Consider the following 14,110-nt stretch of genomic DNA (forward strand, 5'->3'; position numbering starts at 1 on the left):
TTCCCGATCGCGCGGAACTCAACAGTTTTACTTACTGGCGCGCTGCAGTAGGCATCCAAATCGAGGAGAGGTGAAGTGTCGCGACTGTGTGTTAGACTGTGGTTGCATTGTAGTTATACGGCGTTCAGATGTTAACGCGGAAGACAATTCTTGCGTCTCGCAACTGGACGCAAATGGAAATAAGATCCATATTTGGCGCCTCGACTTTTTTTTTTTTTTCTTTTTTTCTTTAGTGTTATTTTAAAGCCTGTACAAATCAGGTAGGCTGGCAGCGGCACACTACGCCGCTCTTCAGCCATAGCGTTTACAAGAGTAGAAGAACGGAGCATGATAATGAAACAAAGTGACGGGCATAAGAGAGAGGTCACAGAGACACAAAAAACACGGAGTCGTTCACACGTGACGATAAAAACACTGAAAACACGTTGGCACGGCGCACAGAACACTGACGAATCCGACGGCACAAGTGAACGTAGTAGTGGGATGGCGGACACCAAAAACACTAAACGACGTCACACACACAAGACACAGAAGGCGATGATCTCCGGCGCGTGAATGTTCACTTTGCGTGTGTGAGTCCGGGGACCTGCCAAGAGAGGAGGAGGAGGAAGGGGAGTGGGAGAGCGAGAGGGGAGAGCAGAGATGCCACGGGCAGGGGAGATAGGGGGGAGGGAGGAAGGGGGAGAGGAAGCCCGGGGGAAGAGGGGGGAGGGAGGGGACTGGGAAAAGGAAAAAGAAGGGAAGAGAAGAGAAGGGACGGAGGGTGCCGAAAGGAACCGGAAGTGGGGGGCGAGGCAGGGTCAAAGTTGATAGCAGGGGTAGATGGAGGGGACGAGGACATCATCAGGGAGAGGGAGCTGGCGGAAGCCACCTTGGGAGAGGGTAAGGAGGGTGGAGAGATGGAGACCGGGCGGGATGTGGGAATACAGGCGCGGCAGCGGGCGGGGATGGGAGAGAATCGATGATACGAGCGGGTGAGGAGGATCAAGTTTACGGGAGGTGTACAGGATCCGTATCCTTTCAAAGAAAAGGAGGAGGTGGGGGAAGGGGATGAGATCATACAGGATCCGTGTGGGGGAGGGGAGACGGATGCGATAGGCGAGGCGGAGAGCATGGCGTTCAAGGATTTGGAGGGATTTATAAAAGGTAGGGGGAGCGGAGATCCATGCTGGATGGGCATAACAAAGGATAGGGCGGATGAGGGATTTATAGGTGTGGAGGATGGTGGAGGGGTCCAGACCCCACGTACGGCCGGAAAGGAGCTTGAGGAGACGGAGTCGGGAACGTGCCTTGGCTTGGATTGTCTGGAGATGGGGAGTCCAGGAGAGGCGACGGTCGAGGGTGACGCCAAGGTACTTAAGGGTAGGAGTGAGGGCGGTGGGACGGCCATAGACGGTGAGATAGAAATCAAGGAGGCGGAAGGAAGGGGTGGTTTTGCCTACAATGATCGCCTGGGTTTTGGAAGGATTGACCTTGAGCAACCACTGGTTGCACCAAGCGGTGAACCGGTCAAGATGGGATTGGAGAAGGCGTTGGGAGCGTTGCAGGGTGGGGGCAAGGGCAAGGTAGGCGGTGTCATCGGCAAACTGGAGAAGGTGGACGGGGGGTGACGGCGGTGGCATGTCCGCCGTGTACCACAGGGCGCCTCGACGGTAGCGCGTTCGATATATATCGGTCGGAGACAGGCCGCTATATCAATATGCAACGCTTCTTGGCTAATAACCCCAATTGTGTGTTTGCAAATAATAATGTCTTCTGATTTTTTTTCATGATATCCGTCACCAACTCCTTTAAAGACTATTTACAGGGTACTCAGAGACGTTCAAGCAATCTTTCTTCACGCACTTCGTAAGTGAATTCTAAAGAATGTATTTCACGAGGAAAAGATCCTTCTCCTGTAAAGTTCACCGGAAATTGCAGCAGGTATTTGCCTAACTTAGCGTTGTTCTCTTTCGTTAGGGACGGAAACAAATAACTCCAACTGAACTAATTTCCCTGGAACCCCAGGTTCATAAAATGTAGCGATAAAAATATGCATTAATAATTGTTTCTCAATACATAATACATCTAAAACTTTGTTCTTAGACAATTCCTTAAACCGTCTACGAACTTGACGGAAACGTAGGTGTCCTATAGATTCGATTTATAACGATTACAAACAAACGGAAATCACGTATATTTAACTTATTAACTAGTAACTACGTGAAGTTGGCAACAGTGGTGCATACCCATGTTGCGTTTGAGGAATGGTTGCGGATTATTGTGTTTTATTTTGATGTACTACTTGTAATTCGTAAGAAAGGTGTTAGTTTTCTTGGAGCTTAGAGTTATATAGTTTAAAAGCTAAGTTGCATTTATTAGCTAGGTGATTATGCCTAAAAAGAACAAACCGAACAGGAGCTGGGGCAGCGATGGAGGAATTCGTGATCCAGGCAAATATTATTTCGGTGAGTAATTTTCACACGTGAAACACTACTGTATACGTAACAGTGAAGCACATTTTATGTTTCTTCGTAAATGTAGATGTAGTTGTACATGTTTCTTATTCAGTTTTCCAGTACGCAGATCATTCACAATCAAAATGGCCTCTTTCAAAGTGCACATTTTTCCGTATAAACAAAACAAAGCGTGCATGCTAAATTAACGTTCGTAAATGATCAGTAGGACAGAGGCTCGTGTGGGTTCCGTAACTAATATTCATTTGTTGTGGTCCCTTGAGATAACTTATTAACATAGGTTATTTGTATTTCGACGGCCTTCGCCGATCATGTAGTTTCGATTAAGCTTTAATTTTGTATCATGGGAGATAGCGCACAGTATTCTAACCACTTGACCATTATTTCTCTTTCTGTATGCAATCTCGAGGTGACATAACTAGTAGAAGGAAACACTAACAGTTTTCAGTGTCGACAAACAAATTGAATCGGCCTAGATTAGAACATTGGTCTTCCAAATAATGCGGAAGATTCGATGTTCAAATCCCTAACGATTCAAGTTCCCATAATTCAGTAAAAATTATTATATCAACATAAAAAATTTACCCTGTGCCATAGATTGGTTACTTGTTAATATTTCGTGTACACACACACACACACACACACACACACTGGTAAACAAGATGAAAATAAAAAAAAGGTCTGTGCTTAGAATTATCAGAAATCATCTTCAATAGTGGTAGGTAATTTTTTAATGTATTTGTTAACTGACTAGTCAGTGAAATTTTCCAGTAACGACGCAGCTACCTTTGTCATCATAATGTAGCTATGTTATTACTATGTAGGTTTTCTATGTTGTCAGCCAGGTGGTCCAGACATACTTGTTTCAAAACTTTGTTTTAATTAAGGTACAGCAAAACCAGTACACAAATCGGCTGAGCTATGTCTGTAAACTCTACCTTTAACAGAGTCCTTGAGTGGAGCATATGGTCACGTGCTATGTAAGTGACTATGTTTGAGATGTCAGAAAGCACTTACACGCATTGTAGCAACAAATCAACAATTATTTGTGGAGGCCAAGACCAGCGTCAGCCCGAAACGGAGAATTGCAAAGATTCAAGATGGGAAATGCTTCCAACAAGGAAATTCTTCTTGGCAGCTCCTAATGAGATTAAAGAAATATGAGCACCTAATATTCTAGTCCTCACTGATGTTATGAAATTGGACAAATTATAAGTAAAAGCTAAATTAATCCCTAGTATCTAGAATTTATTGTAGGCTTCAAAATATCCAAAGCTGAGGTAGAACGGAAGTTATCCAATTGTTTTTGGAAGAATTAAAGATGAAAACTAAGGATTGTGGACAACTTCCAACTCCCATGAGGCATGGTATGTGGAAGTGTACTGTGCTAAAAATATTCCATATGTTTGTTGCTCCTTTCACATGGGAATGATGATTTGAATCAAATAAGTCTAGTAAACATGGGCTCTGAATAGCATATCTTAAGATAGGTTGGTTGATTTGGGGGAGGGGACCAAACAGCGAGGTCATTGTTCCCATCAGATTAGGGAAAGATGGGAAGGACATCAACCGTGCCCTTTCGGAGGGACCATCCCATCATTTGCCTGAATCAGTTTGGGAAAATCATGGAAAACTTATTCCAGGAAGACAGAACGTGGATTTGAACTGTTGTCCTCCTGAATGCAAGTCCAATGTGCTAACCACTGCACCACCTCACTCAATACTTATCTTAATAGCTATGAACCCATCTTCAGTACTGTGAAACAAATCTTCTAATGCAAGCTATTTGCTTTCCATATTGTGGAAGAAAGTAGTAGAGACCAAAACAAGAAAAATTGAATAGTAAACATGGGTTGTAGGATACGGAAGCGTCCGAACCCCCCCCCCCCCCCTCCCCCCCCCCCCCCCCCCCCCCTGCTTTGACCCATGACGTCACATCACAAATGTGGCGGAAACGACCATAAACTAAGATTCCAATATGGCGCATATAAAGTTGTTACGTACATAAGCAACTTTTCCTCCATTTAGTTGGAATGCTTTGTAGAGAGAATAAATTAACAACTCTGGCAATAAAATTGAATCAGTGTGGAATGTTGTTAGAAGGAAGACAGGAAAAGTAACCAGAGGGGTAGGTAGTATTACTAATAAAGAGAATGAGACCATCCTAATCAACAGTACACAAGTAACTAATGTATTTAACAACCATTTCATTTATTTATTCATCCAGAAATCTTGTGTTATTACACATAGATGTAGGATAAGTTACATTTAACATGCTTTGATACGTAAATATACTTATTTTGTAGGTATTCAGTTACATGCATAAGTATAGACATTCTTAAGATATACATTTATATAAATTATATGCTGTACATAGTGAATCATAACTTTTTTGGTATGTTAAATAAGGTCATCAGATAATGATTACAGAGTAACACTATTTACATTGTGTTATCATAAGTGCAGATGAGCCATAACAAGGAACAGTTATATCTGTGAATAGAGTCAAATAAGTCAGTTGAAAGTAATATTTTAACACATGCAGTAAAATACATGACAAAAAATTGTTTTAGATTACTATTCATAAATTCTTCCACAGAATAGCAGCAGTGCCTCTGTATGATTGACTTTATTTTGGATCTGAATCCTTTCTGGCAAGACCTGACATTTTCAGGTAGCTTCTTGTACAGAAGTACTCCCCTGTGCCTTACACTACTGTGCCCTTTATGAAGCCATTGATCAGCTATAAATATGTCATTGTAATGACAAGTATCATGATGGTGGACATCTCTATTTTTGGTAAATATATGAAGATTTTCATGAATAAAACACTGTTTCATGAATATAGATACAAGGCACTGGCAAAATACTGAGCTCCTTAGAGATGTTTAGTGGTGGAAGACAGGGGTACTTGTTTCATTGTCTTAATTATTCGCTTCTGCATAATAAATACATTCTTATGGGAAAAGCCCTAAAAAGGAATGCAGTGTGTAATTATTGAGTGTACTAATGCAAAGTAGGCACATTTTAGTGTTTCGATATCAACAGATTTTACTTAAAATACTATGTATGTCCCACTGTAGTGTGTCATCTATCCACACTCCAAGGATTTTTGTGGCTCTTTCTCGCTGTTGGGCACATTCTCAATCCTGATATCATCTATCACAGACCACTAGTTCTAGTAGATTTTTGTGTCGAGTGGAAATTTAAATACACTGTTTTATCTTTATTTAGGAGAAGTATGTTTTTGTTCAACCAGTTTACCAGACTACAATTTGTATCAGCAATTGTGGAGTTGAGTTGATGAGGACAGTGATTTGAAAACAGTATATTGATGTCGTCAGCAAACATTACCATTAGACCTTCCTGAATGCTTTGGGGCAGATCATTGATGAATATTAGAAATAAAAGGGGACCAAGTGTAGAGCCTTGGGGAATACCTTGTCTTACAACTTGCTCCTCTGATCGAGCATTTTCACCAATTTTTGATGTAATCACTACTTTCTGTACTCCGTCTGAGAGATATGACCTAAACCAGTCATTGCAATATCCCCTGATCCCATAACGTAGTAGTCTCTCCAAAAGTAATTCATGGTTGACAAGATCAAAAGCTTTAGTGAGATCAAGAAACACACCTGTTGTGTATTTTCTATCATTGAGTGCCCTATAGATTTAATTTAAAAATGAGTATAATGCTCCATTTATTGATCTCCCTTTCCTAAACCCAAACTGGTGAGGTCTTAGTATGCAGTTACTTTCCAAGAAATTTATAACACGGTCATATACTGATTTTTCGAGGACTTTTGATGAGCTTAATAAGACTGGGATGGGTCTATAGTTGTTTACATCACTCCTTTCCACTTTTTTAAACAGAGGAATGACTTTCGCTGCTTTAAAAATTCTAGGAAATTGACCTGATGATAAAGAGCAGTTTATTATATCTGACAGTTGTTCATGCACATGATGGCAGACTCTTTTTAAAAGGCAATCAGATATACCATCAAGACCACAGGAATGTTTGTTTGGTCTCTGCCTTATAATATTGCAGATTTCATTTGGTGTGACTGGGCCAAGGAAAATTGATTGTGGGCATACTGCTGAATCTAAGTGATGAGCGAGTGCAGGAGTCTTGATTAAAGAAAAAAACTTGTCACCAATATTTGTGAAATGGTCATTAAATATTTCACATAATTGCTTAGGGTCAGTGATAACACCATCCTGATCTTTAATGCAGGTTATTGAATGTGTCTTGTCTTTTTTGCCAACTGTTTCATTTATCAATCTCCACACGGCTTTTGATTTACTACTTGAGTTGATAATGAATTGCCTATTATACATTTTCTTTGCTTCATGAATTACCTTGTTTAGAATTCTTTTATACTGCTTTAAATAGTTACGGAATACCTCACTGTCTATAGTTTTGCTGTATGCATATAGCAGTCTCTTATTTCTGCAAGAGGTTTATATTCCTGGTGTTAACAATTTATTATTGGACAGTTGAAATGTGTATTTTTTTAGCTGTAAGTTTGATTGGGAATGCCACTTCATAGCAGTGTTGCAAGATGCTCATAAATTCATTAGCCTTTCTGTCAGCATTGCTGGCACAATAGACACCTTTACACTCAGCTTTATGGAGCAGAAGTGAGAAATGTGCTATATTATTTTTATTGCCAGTTGATCTTTTGTAAGTCTGTTGGGGAGGTTTTGTCTGTCTATTTGCATCTTGCATGGTCATATTCATTATCAAGCAGTTGTGATCTGATATACCGTTGGAGATGTCTAGTTTGCAGACAGATGACATGTCAGTGTTAACCAAAACAGTATCTATTGCAGAGGAACTGGTATTAGTTGTTCTAGTAGGTTTTTTGTTTAAGTTTATCATGTTATAACATTGCAATATATTCACTATTTCCCGGGAAACAGTGGATTCTACTAGGAAATCTATATTAAAGTCTCCACATAAGATAATACTGAGATATTTTAAACTGTACTGTTGTAGTAGCATATCTAGTTTGGAGGTGAATATTTGTATGTTACCATCAGGTGGTCTGTAGATACATATAACTTAGAGCTTAATAGATTTAACTTCTACTGTGACGTGTTCAAAATGCTTTTCACAGTTCATATACTTGGTTTCAATTAATGCATTACATTCTACAGTCTCGGACAAGTATTAGACAGCCATCTCCCTTTTTGTTAGTTCTGCAAAAATTGTTAACCATTTGAAAGCCTGGAAGGGAAAAATAGGCAGTTTCATTACCTTTAAGCCAATGCTCGGCTATACAAAGCACATCTATAGTCTCTCTAAAGCTTTCTAAAAATATTTGTAGTTCTAAACTTTTGTTCCTTATGCTTTGCATATTCTGGAAGAAAACACAAAATTTTGACTTTTTGTGTGAGTACACTGGTTTTTTAAGTGAGTGGGACTCTGGCACATTACTGGGTACAACATTTACTCTGTAACTCTTTTAGTTCTTTAGTCTAAAAAGATTTCCTTTGAGAGTTAACTATTGCAGGAATAGGCAGCTGTGATAAGCAATCACTAGTTTTATCTATATTAGGTGTGCTGAATTGAGCTCTGATGTTGGTATGATCCAAACCATTTTTGCACTTGGGTACCAAATTTTCGTGAGACCTGTCGGATGTAACAGTAGCATTGGGGGTGATATTCAGTTCTCTGTAGCCGAGTGGTATTGTGGGCCTACTTTGTACTTTTGTTTTCTTTACAGTTTCTGTTATGAATTTAGCGATTTCATTTCTACCTAAGTTGTTAAGGTGAAATCCATTGTGTGTGTGTGTATAGATCTCTACTAAATTCACTTGCTTTTATTAAGGTAACATTTGCGTATTTTGAGCATAATTTATGTATCTGTGAGTTAGTACTTGCTACTTCAACATTCACACATGACCAATTTGGAAGAGGGTCATTCCATGTCAAGTCACCCAGGCCTTGACACCAACCATGTCAGATTTTGATGAAACTTGGTACAATTACTTCTTTTATCATTCTGAAAGCACTTGTAAAATTTTTTTGCTCTATCTCTTATAGTTTTTTTAAATAAATTTTTAAAGTTTTTAGATTTGGCGTTGTTTCAGCAGTCGGAAATCGTAACTTAAACATGTCCTCACAACTAAAAAAATTTGTATATTAAAGAATACTCAAGATATCAGTATGAAATTTTGGAATAAGTTTGTGTATTATATCTAAATGTTAAAAAAAATTACCATAAAGATATATTAAAACCTTCCAAATGAATAAAAATTTACAAGTTTTTTTAGCTAACGGATGTTTAGTTTTACAAAAACTGCAATATCTAGAGTCTCAGACCTGATAGAAAGCTCAAATTTGTTTTAAAATACTCTTAATTGTATAGGCTATTAGATAAAAGAAAAATTATGTTGGCTTTTTAACCTGTTTAATAGTTATCTAATTTTTAAAATAATATTATATTTTAAAAATAAAAAGTACCAAGTGACTTATACACCGAAAATAAGTTTTTGTCTTCTTCGAGTAACAATGTACGCTTGGATTTTGTTTTGTTACTCCTGTGTTTTGAAGTAAAAAATTATTACAATGTTAAATAGTGCTTGGATAGTATTTTATTAAGTTTATTCGAACTTTCAGTAAGTACTGTTACTTAGTTTACAGAGATTCTTTTCCAATATCTTATAAAAGTAACCAGAACAGTAATCAGACCAAAAGTGAAATCAGTATGTCAGATATTCAAACCTGTAGCGTAGGGTTATTTAAAAAATCTGACTGTTCCCAAACAACCTACACACCTTCAAAACAGTTACAGCCGGTATCTGAATTGAGCGAGGAAGAAAAAGATTTGATCCACTTACGATCTGGAATTAATCTGTGTGAATTTAAGAATACATGTTCATACCACAGCTACTACTTTTTAAATGTTTTTGAAAAGTATCAAACATGTGTAGACCCACTAAAAAAACGCAAAAAGCCCATCAAAAAATCGTTGAGAAGTGTAGGCTTGGATCTTTCTAAACAATTACTGACAAAAAATATTAGCATAAAACCTGGACAAAAGTTTTGCTCAACATGCTGTAACTTTTGTGAGGAAAAATAAAGAGTTGAAGTCAATGAAAGTGAAACAGATGATGAAGTCATGGTTGAATTAAAGGATTTTGATGTAATGATTTCTCTTATGAAAGAGAAGATTTCACCTGTTGGGAGGTCTAGAAAAATCCAGATTCTGACCTTGGCTCCAGATTCTTGGAGTCAAGATAAAGTGATAAAAGAATTTAATGTGAGTGAGTACATGGTGCGACAAGCTAGAAAGCTAAAATCTGAAAAGGGTATTTTGGAAACTCCTGGTCCAAAAAAAGGTAAAACTCTTTCTGAAAATACAGTAAGACTTGTAACAGATTTTTATGAAAAGGATGAAAGTTCCAGAGTGCTACCTGGAACAAAAGACAAAGTAAGTGTTCAAAAAAATGTGTACATGCAAAAAAGACTCATTTTGTGTAACTTGAGAGAACTCTATTATTCTTTCTAATGGGAGAATCCCGAGGTAGAAGTAGGATTTTCAAAATTTTGTTTCTTCAGACCTAAATGGTGTATCCTTGCTGGTGCTGCAGGCAGACACACTGTATGTGTATGCAGTATCCACCAGAATGTTAAACTATTACTGGATGCTGTGAAAATTGAAGAATCTTATAAAGACCTAATTAAGATGCTTGTGTGCAACACGGAAAACCAAAACTGCATGCTACGTCATTGCGACAGCTATACTGCAAATACTGCACTAACTGAGTACTTATCTGAAAAACTAAGTGAAGATTATGATTTAGAAGAAGAAATTGTAATCAGTCAGTGGGTTAACACAGACAGGGCAGAAATGATCAAACAGTCTGTCAGTGTTGAAGACTACATTTCTTTATTGGTTAGGTCATTGGAAAAGCTCACCCCGCACTCGTTTATAGCAAAATCCCAATCAGCAGCCTTTAAAAGATTGAAAGAAGACCCACCACCCAAAACAGCAATTATTGTGATGGGTTTCAGTGAAAATTATTCCTTTGTTATACAAAATGAGATCCAAAGTTACCACTGGAGTAGAGGTGGTTGTACTCTACACCCAGTTGGAGTTTTTCTAAGAAATGAGGAAAACAATGTTTTTGTTTCCAACCAATGTTTTATTAGTGGTGACCAAGAATGTGATACTGGTTTTGTTAACTTTGTACAAAAAGAAATTACAAAGTGTCTGTCATCACATCATACTGACATTGACTCAGTTCACTACTTTACAGATAGTTGTGCTGGGCAGTACAAAAATAGAAACAGTTTTAAAAATTTGACTGAACACTTGAGAGACTTTAATTTGAAGGCCCAACACTCTTTTTTTTGCAACAAGTCATGGGAAGTCAATTTGTGATGGCCTAGGAGGAACTATTAAAAGAATTTTAAGGGAAGCTGGTCTACAGCTTTCAGACAAAGAACAAATAATGACAGTAATCGATGTGTGTTCATTTTCACTTTATTGACAAAAAAGAAGCTGATTTGCTACGGTTAAAACTAGAAAACCGTTTTTCAGCAATCCGAACCATTACTGGAACAACAAGTTTTCATAACTTCAAACCACTTGCAACAACCAACCTTGAAATTAGGAGGACTACAGATAGTGTAAAACCCTCCTTACTCTTTTCTTTCCATTCATCTTCTGATTGGGTTCGTGTTGAACCATCCATAAATAGCTATGTGGCTGTAAATTATGATGGTAACTGGTACTTTCGACTGGTAAAAACAATATTCAATGATGAAGAAGATGCAGAAATTCTATATCTACATCCTTCAGGACCAGCTGCATCATTTTATTGGCCTGAAAGAGAAGATTCTTGCATAGTGCCTTTGGAGCACATAGTCTGTCTAGTAGACGCACCTCAATCAAGCGGCACTGGAAGAATGTATTACTTCAATAAAGGCTGTATCAAAAGAACTGAAATGAAAGCTCTTGGATGAAGTGGAAAAACAAGTTGAATCAGCATTAATGTTTATTAAAAAGACAATTACTCAAAAAAATTCAATGTTTCAAGCAATCAGTTGGGTTATACATAAGTGTCGTAAGTACAATATCTTTGTACATAATTCTAATGTAATCTACTATAATTAATAAACATGTTAAAAAGCCATCATCATCTTTGTTTTATCAAGTAGCCTATATGTTTAAGAGTAAATTAAAACAAATTCGAGCATTCTATCAGGTCTGAGACTCTAGATATTGCAATTCTTATAAAACAAAATATCCGTTAAAAAAAAGAAAAGAAAAAAAATACATATATATTTTTTTCATAGAAAATATTAATATATTTTAATAGTATCATTTTTATCTTCAAATATGTGTAATAAATAAACTTGCTGCAAAAATTCATGATGTTATCTAGAAGAGTTTTTAAGATAAGGAATTTTAAAGTTTTGAATACAAATTAAATTTACCATTTCGGAAGGTTCGGAAAACGCAAAACATAAAAACTTAAAAAATTTATTAAAAAAAAAACCATAAGAGATACAGCAAAAAAATTTTGCAGGTGTTGTCAGGATGGTATTAGAACCATTTGAGCCAAATTTCATGAAAATCTAAGGAGGTGGGTGTAAAATTTATTTTTTATTGGGTGATTTGATGTGGAATGACCCAAGATCATGTCTGAATGGCACGTCAACCGGAAACACTTTTTTTAGATACAATGCAAGGTAACTTCCTTCTTAGAGTAGTTATCAGGTATTGACTGTTGTTGCAAGCAATATTGTTTGTTTCTGCTACAATTATCACAATATCAGATGTGCTTGTTGTGGCAGAGTTTTGGTTTATGTTTTTCAGGACAAAGTTTGCACTGAACTTGGGATAAACATAACCTAAACATTCGAAGTCTATATCTTCATTTAAGAATTTAGATACATTGCGGGCTTGGCTGTCGCCCAATACAATAGCTTTGAAATTTTTGTCACGCAAATTTTGTTTACCAAAAAGGTTCGTATTTACTTCCACTTTATTTTGAAAATTATCGATTGATAATTTCGCGGGATTTACCTGCACTGTTTTTGGCCACATATTAGATTTACCTGACGAAAGAGATGTACGCACAGTACCTTTTGAGGTGCTGATGATGTGTTTAGTATTTGATTTCTTGAATGGGGCACTGGAGACATGATCCTTGTTCACACTTATGCAGTTACCTATAACGGGATTATTTTGCACATGTGAATCACACGAACACACAGGTAGATCACTTTCTGCTTTGAACAATTTTTTTTATCATTTCTTCATTTGTCATCTTGAGGTCTTCATATTCTAAACGTGCCGCGGCTAATCACCTTTTAATACACTTATTCGCTTCTCCTGTGACGCCAAAAGAACTTAGAGATTGCTGACTGCTGACCGCTCAGCAGATAGATTTCCCATCGCAGTTTCGTATTTCTTCACGAGCTGTTAATGTTCAGGGCGTATTGCTCCTATTTCTTCTTTCAGTTCATTAATTTCTTTTTCCTGTAATATTAGCGAGTCCTTTATACCGTTTTCTATTAGGCGCTCAATACATGTACGGCACTGCCACTGATCTCCATCTTTTATGAGATTTCTTAAGTCTAGGAGAAAAAATTGGTGAGAATGGTTCAAAAGAAAAAGCCAGGCAGTACATGGAACAGTCAGTTTTGAAAAATTTTAGTCAGATTAAGTTTCACCTAACAACCTCTTGTGAAATAATTAAAATTATTAACTTTGAAAAATAAATGTTCTGTTGGAGTAGATGGAGTCTCTAATAAGATATTAAAACAATGTGGAGGAATTACAACTGATGATTTGCGTATGAATAATTTGAAGTAGTCAGCAAAAAATACACTTGAAAAAAATAGCGAAGTTTAGCTTTTTATATCTCTGGCAGTAACTGCGGGATGAACCTGAAACCTTGCATGCAATAACTTACAAGCACATGGCCATTACCCCCAGGGGCTCGGCTTTCATTTGCTGGGTACAGGCTTAGCGACCCCAGGGTTCCTGAGCTGGGAACACTGAGAGTTCCTCTGTCACTCTGGGCATGCTTCACTGACCACTGTGTGGTGTGGCGGTGGAACGTTGTGTGACTCAGGGATCTTGGCTTGATAGCCCAAATCGTGAGGACGGAATAAACCTCTATAAAAAGCCCCTTAGTTTCAAGGTGTGCTGCGCGCAGATGGGATCAATGACTGTTGAGGTGGAGCAGTCGTTAGTGGGAAACCTCTGGGGAACCTGCCAAACCTCAGTCATATAAGGCCTACTCTGACACGTTGGGCTCTGAGTGGACCCATATTTCCCTAGCTGCTCATGGGACCAAAATGGATCATCTGAAATTTTCTTTACCCCCTCCCAATGGAAAGGGTGGTCTGCTGGAAGGTACCAACACCCAGTCTAACGAGAGAGCTTGTGTAGCCAGTTCTCCTGATTCAGTCATTAGTAACAGAATGCATGCTGTTTCACAGAATGTGTTTTTTATAGTTAAAAGAAAAGAGGGGAGTTCTGAAAAAGTTTAGCTATTTTATATACAAAAAGGTTTAGGAGGCATTGCTGGCAATGTAAAATCTGTTAAGTGCTTGTGCACTGGGACCCTGTTGGTTGAAGCATCTAGCTCCCAACAAGTCAAGAACCTTCAGAAAGCTCAATGCCACA

At 37.9% G+C, this 14,110-nt stretch overlaps 1 protein-coding gene across 1 annotated transcript in view; it reads left to right on the forward strand.

Annotated features, from left to right (window-relative positions):
• The first annotated feature begins 2,218 nt into the window (after window positions 1-2,218).
• LOC124550905 (nuclear RNA export factor 1-like) overlaps window positions 2,219-14,110 on the forward strand; it is a 144,063-nt gene continuing 132,171 nt past the window's right edge. Inside the window, exon 1 of the mRNA XM_047125687.1 lies at window positions 2,219-2,447. Within this exon, the coding sequence (XP_046981643.1) occupies window positions 2,372-2,447 (76 nt within the window). The 5' untranslated portion in view covers window positions 2,219-2,371. The remainder of the gene's footprint in view (window positions 2,448-14,110) is intronic.

The sequence above is a fragment of the Schistocerca americana genome, chromosome 9 (assembly GCF_021461395.2).
Source record: "Schistocerca americana isolate TAMUIC-IGC-003095 chromosome 9, iqSchAmer2.1, whole genome shotgun sequence".
NCBI lineage: Eukaryota > Metazoa > Arthropoda > Insecta > Orthoptera > Acrididae > Schistocerca > Schistocerca americana.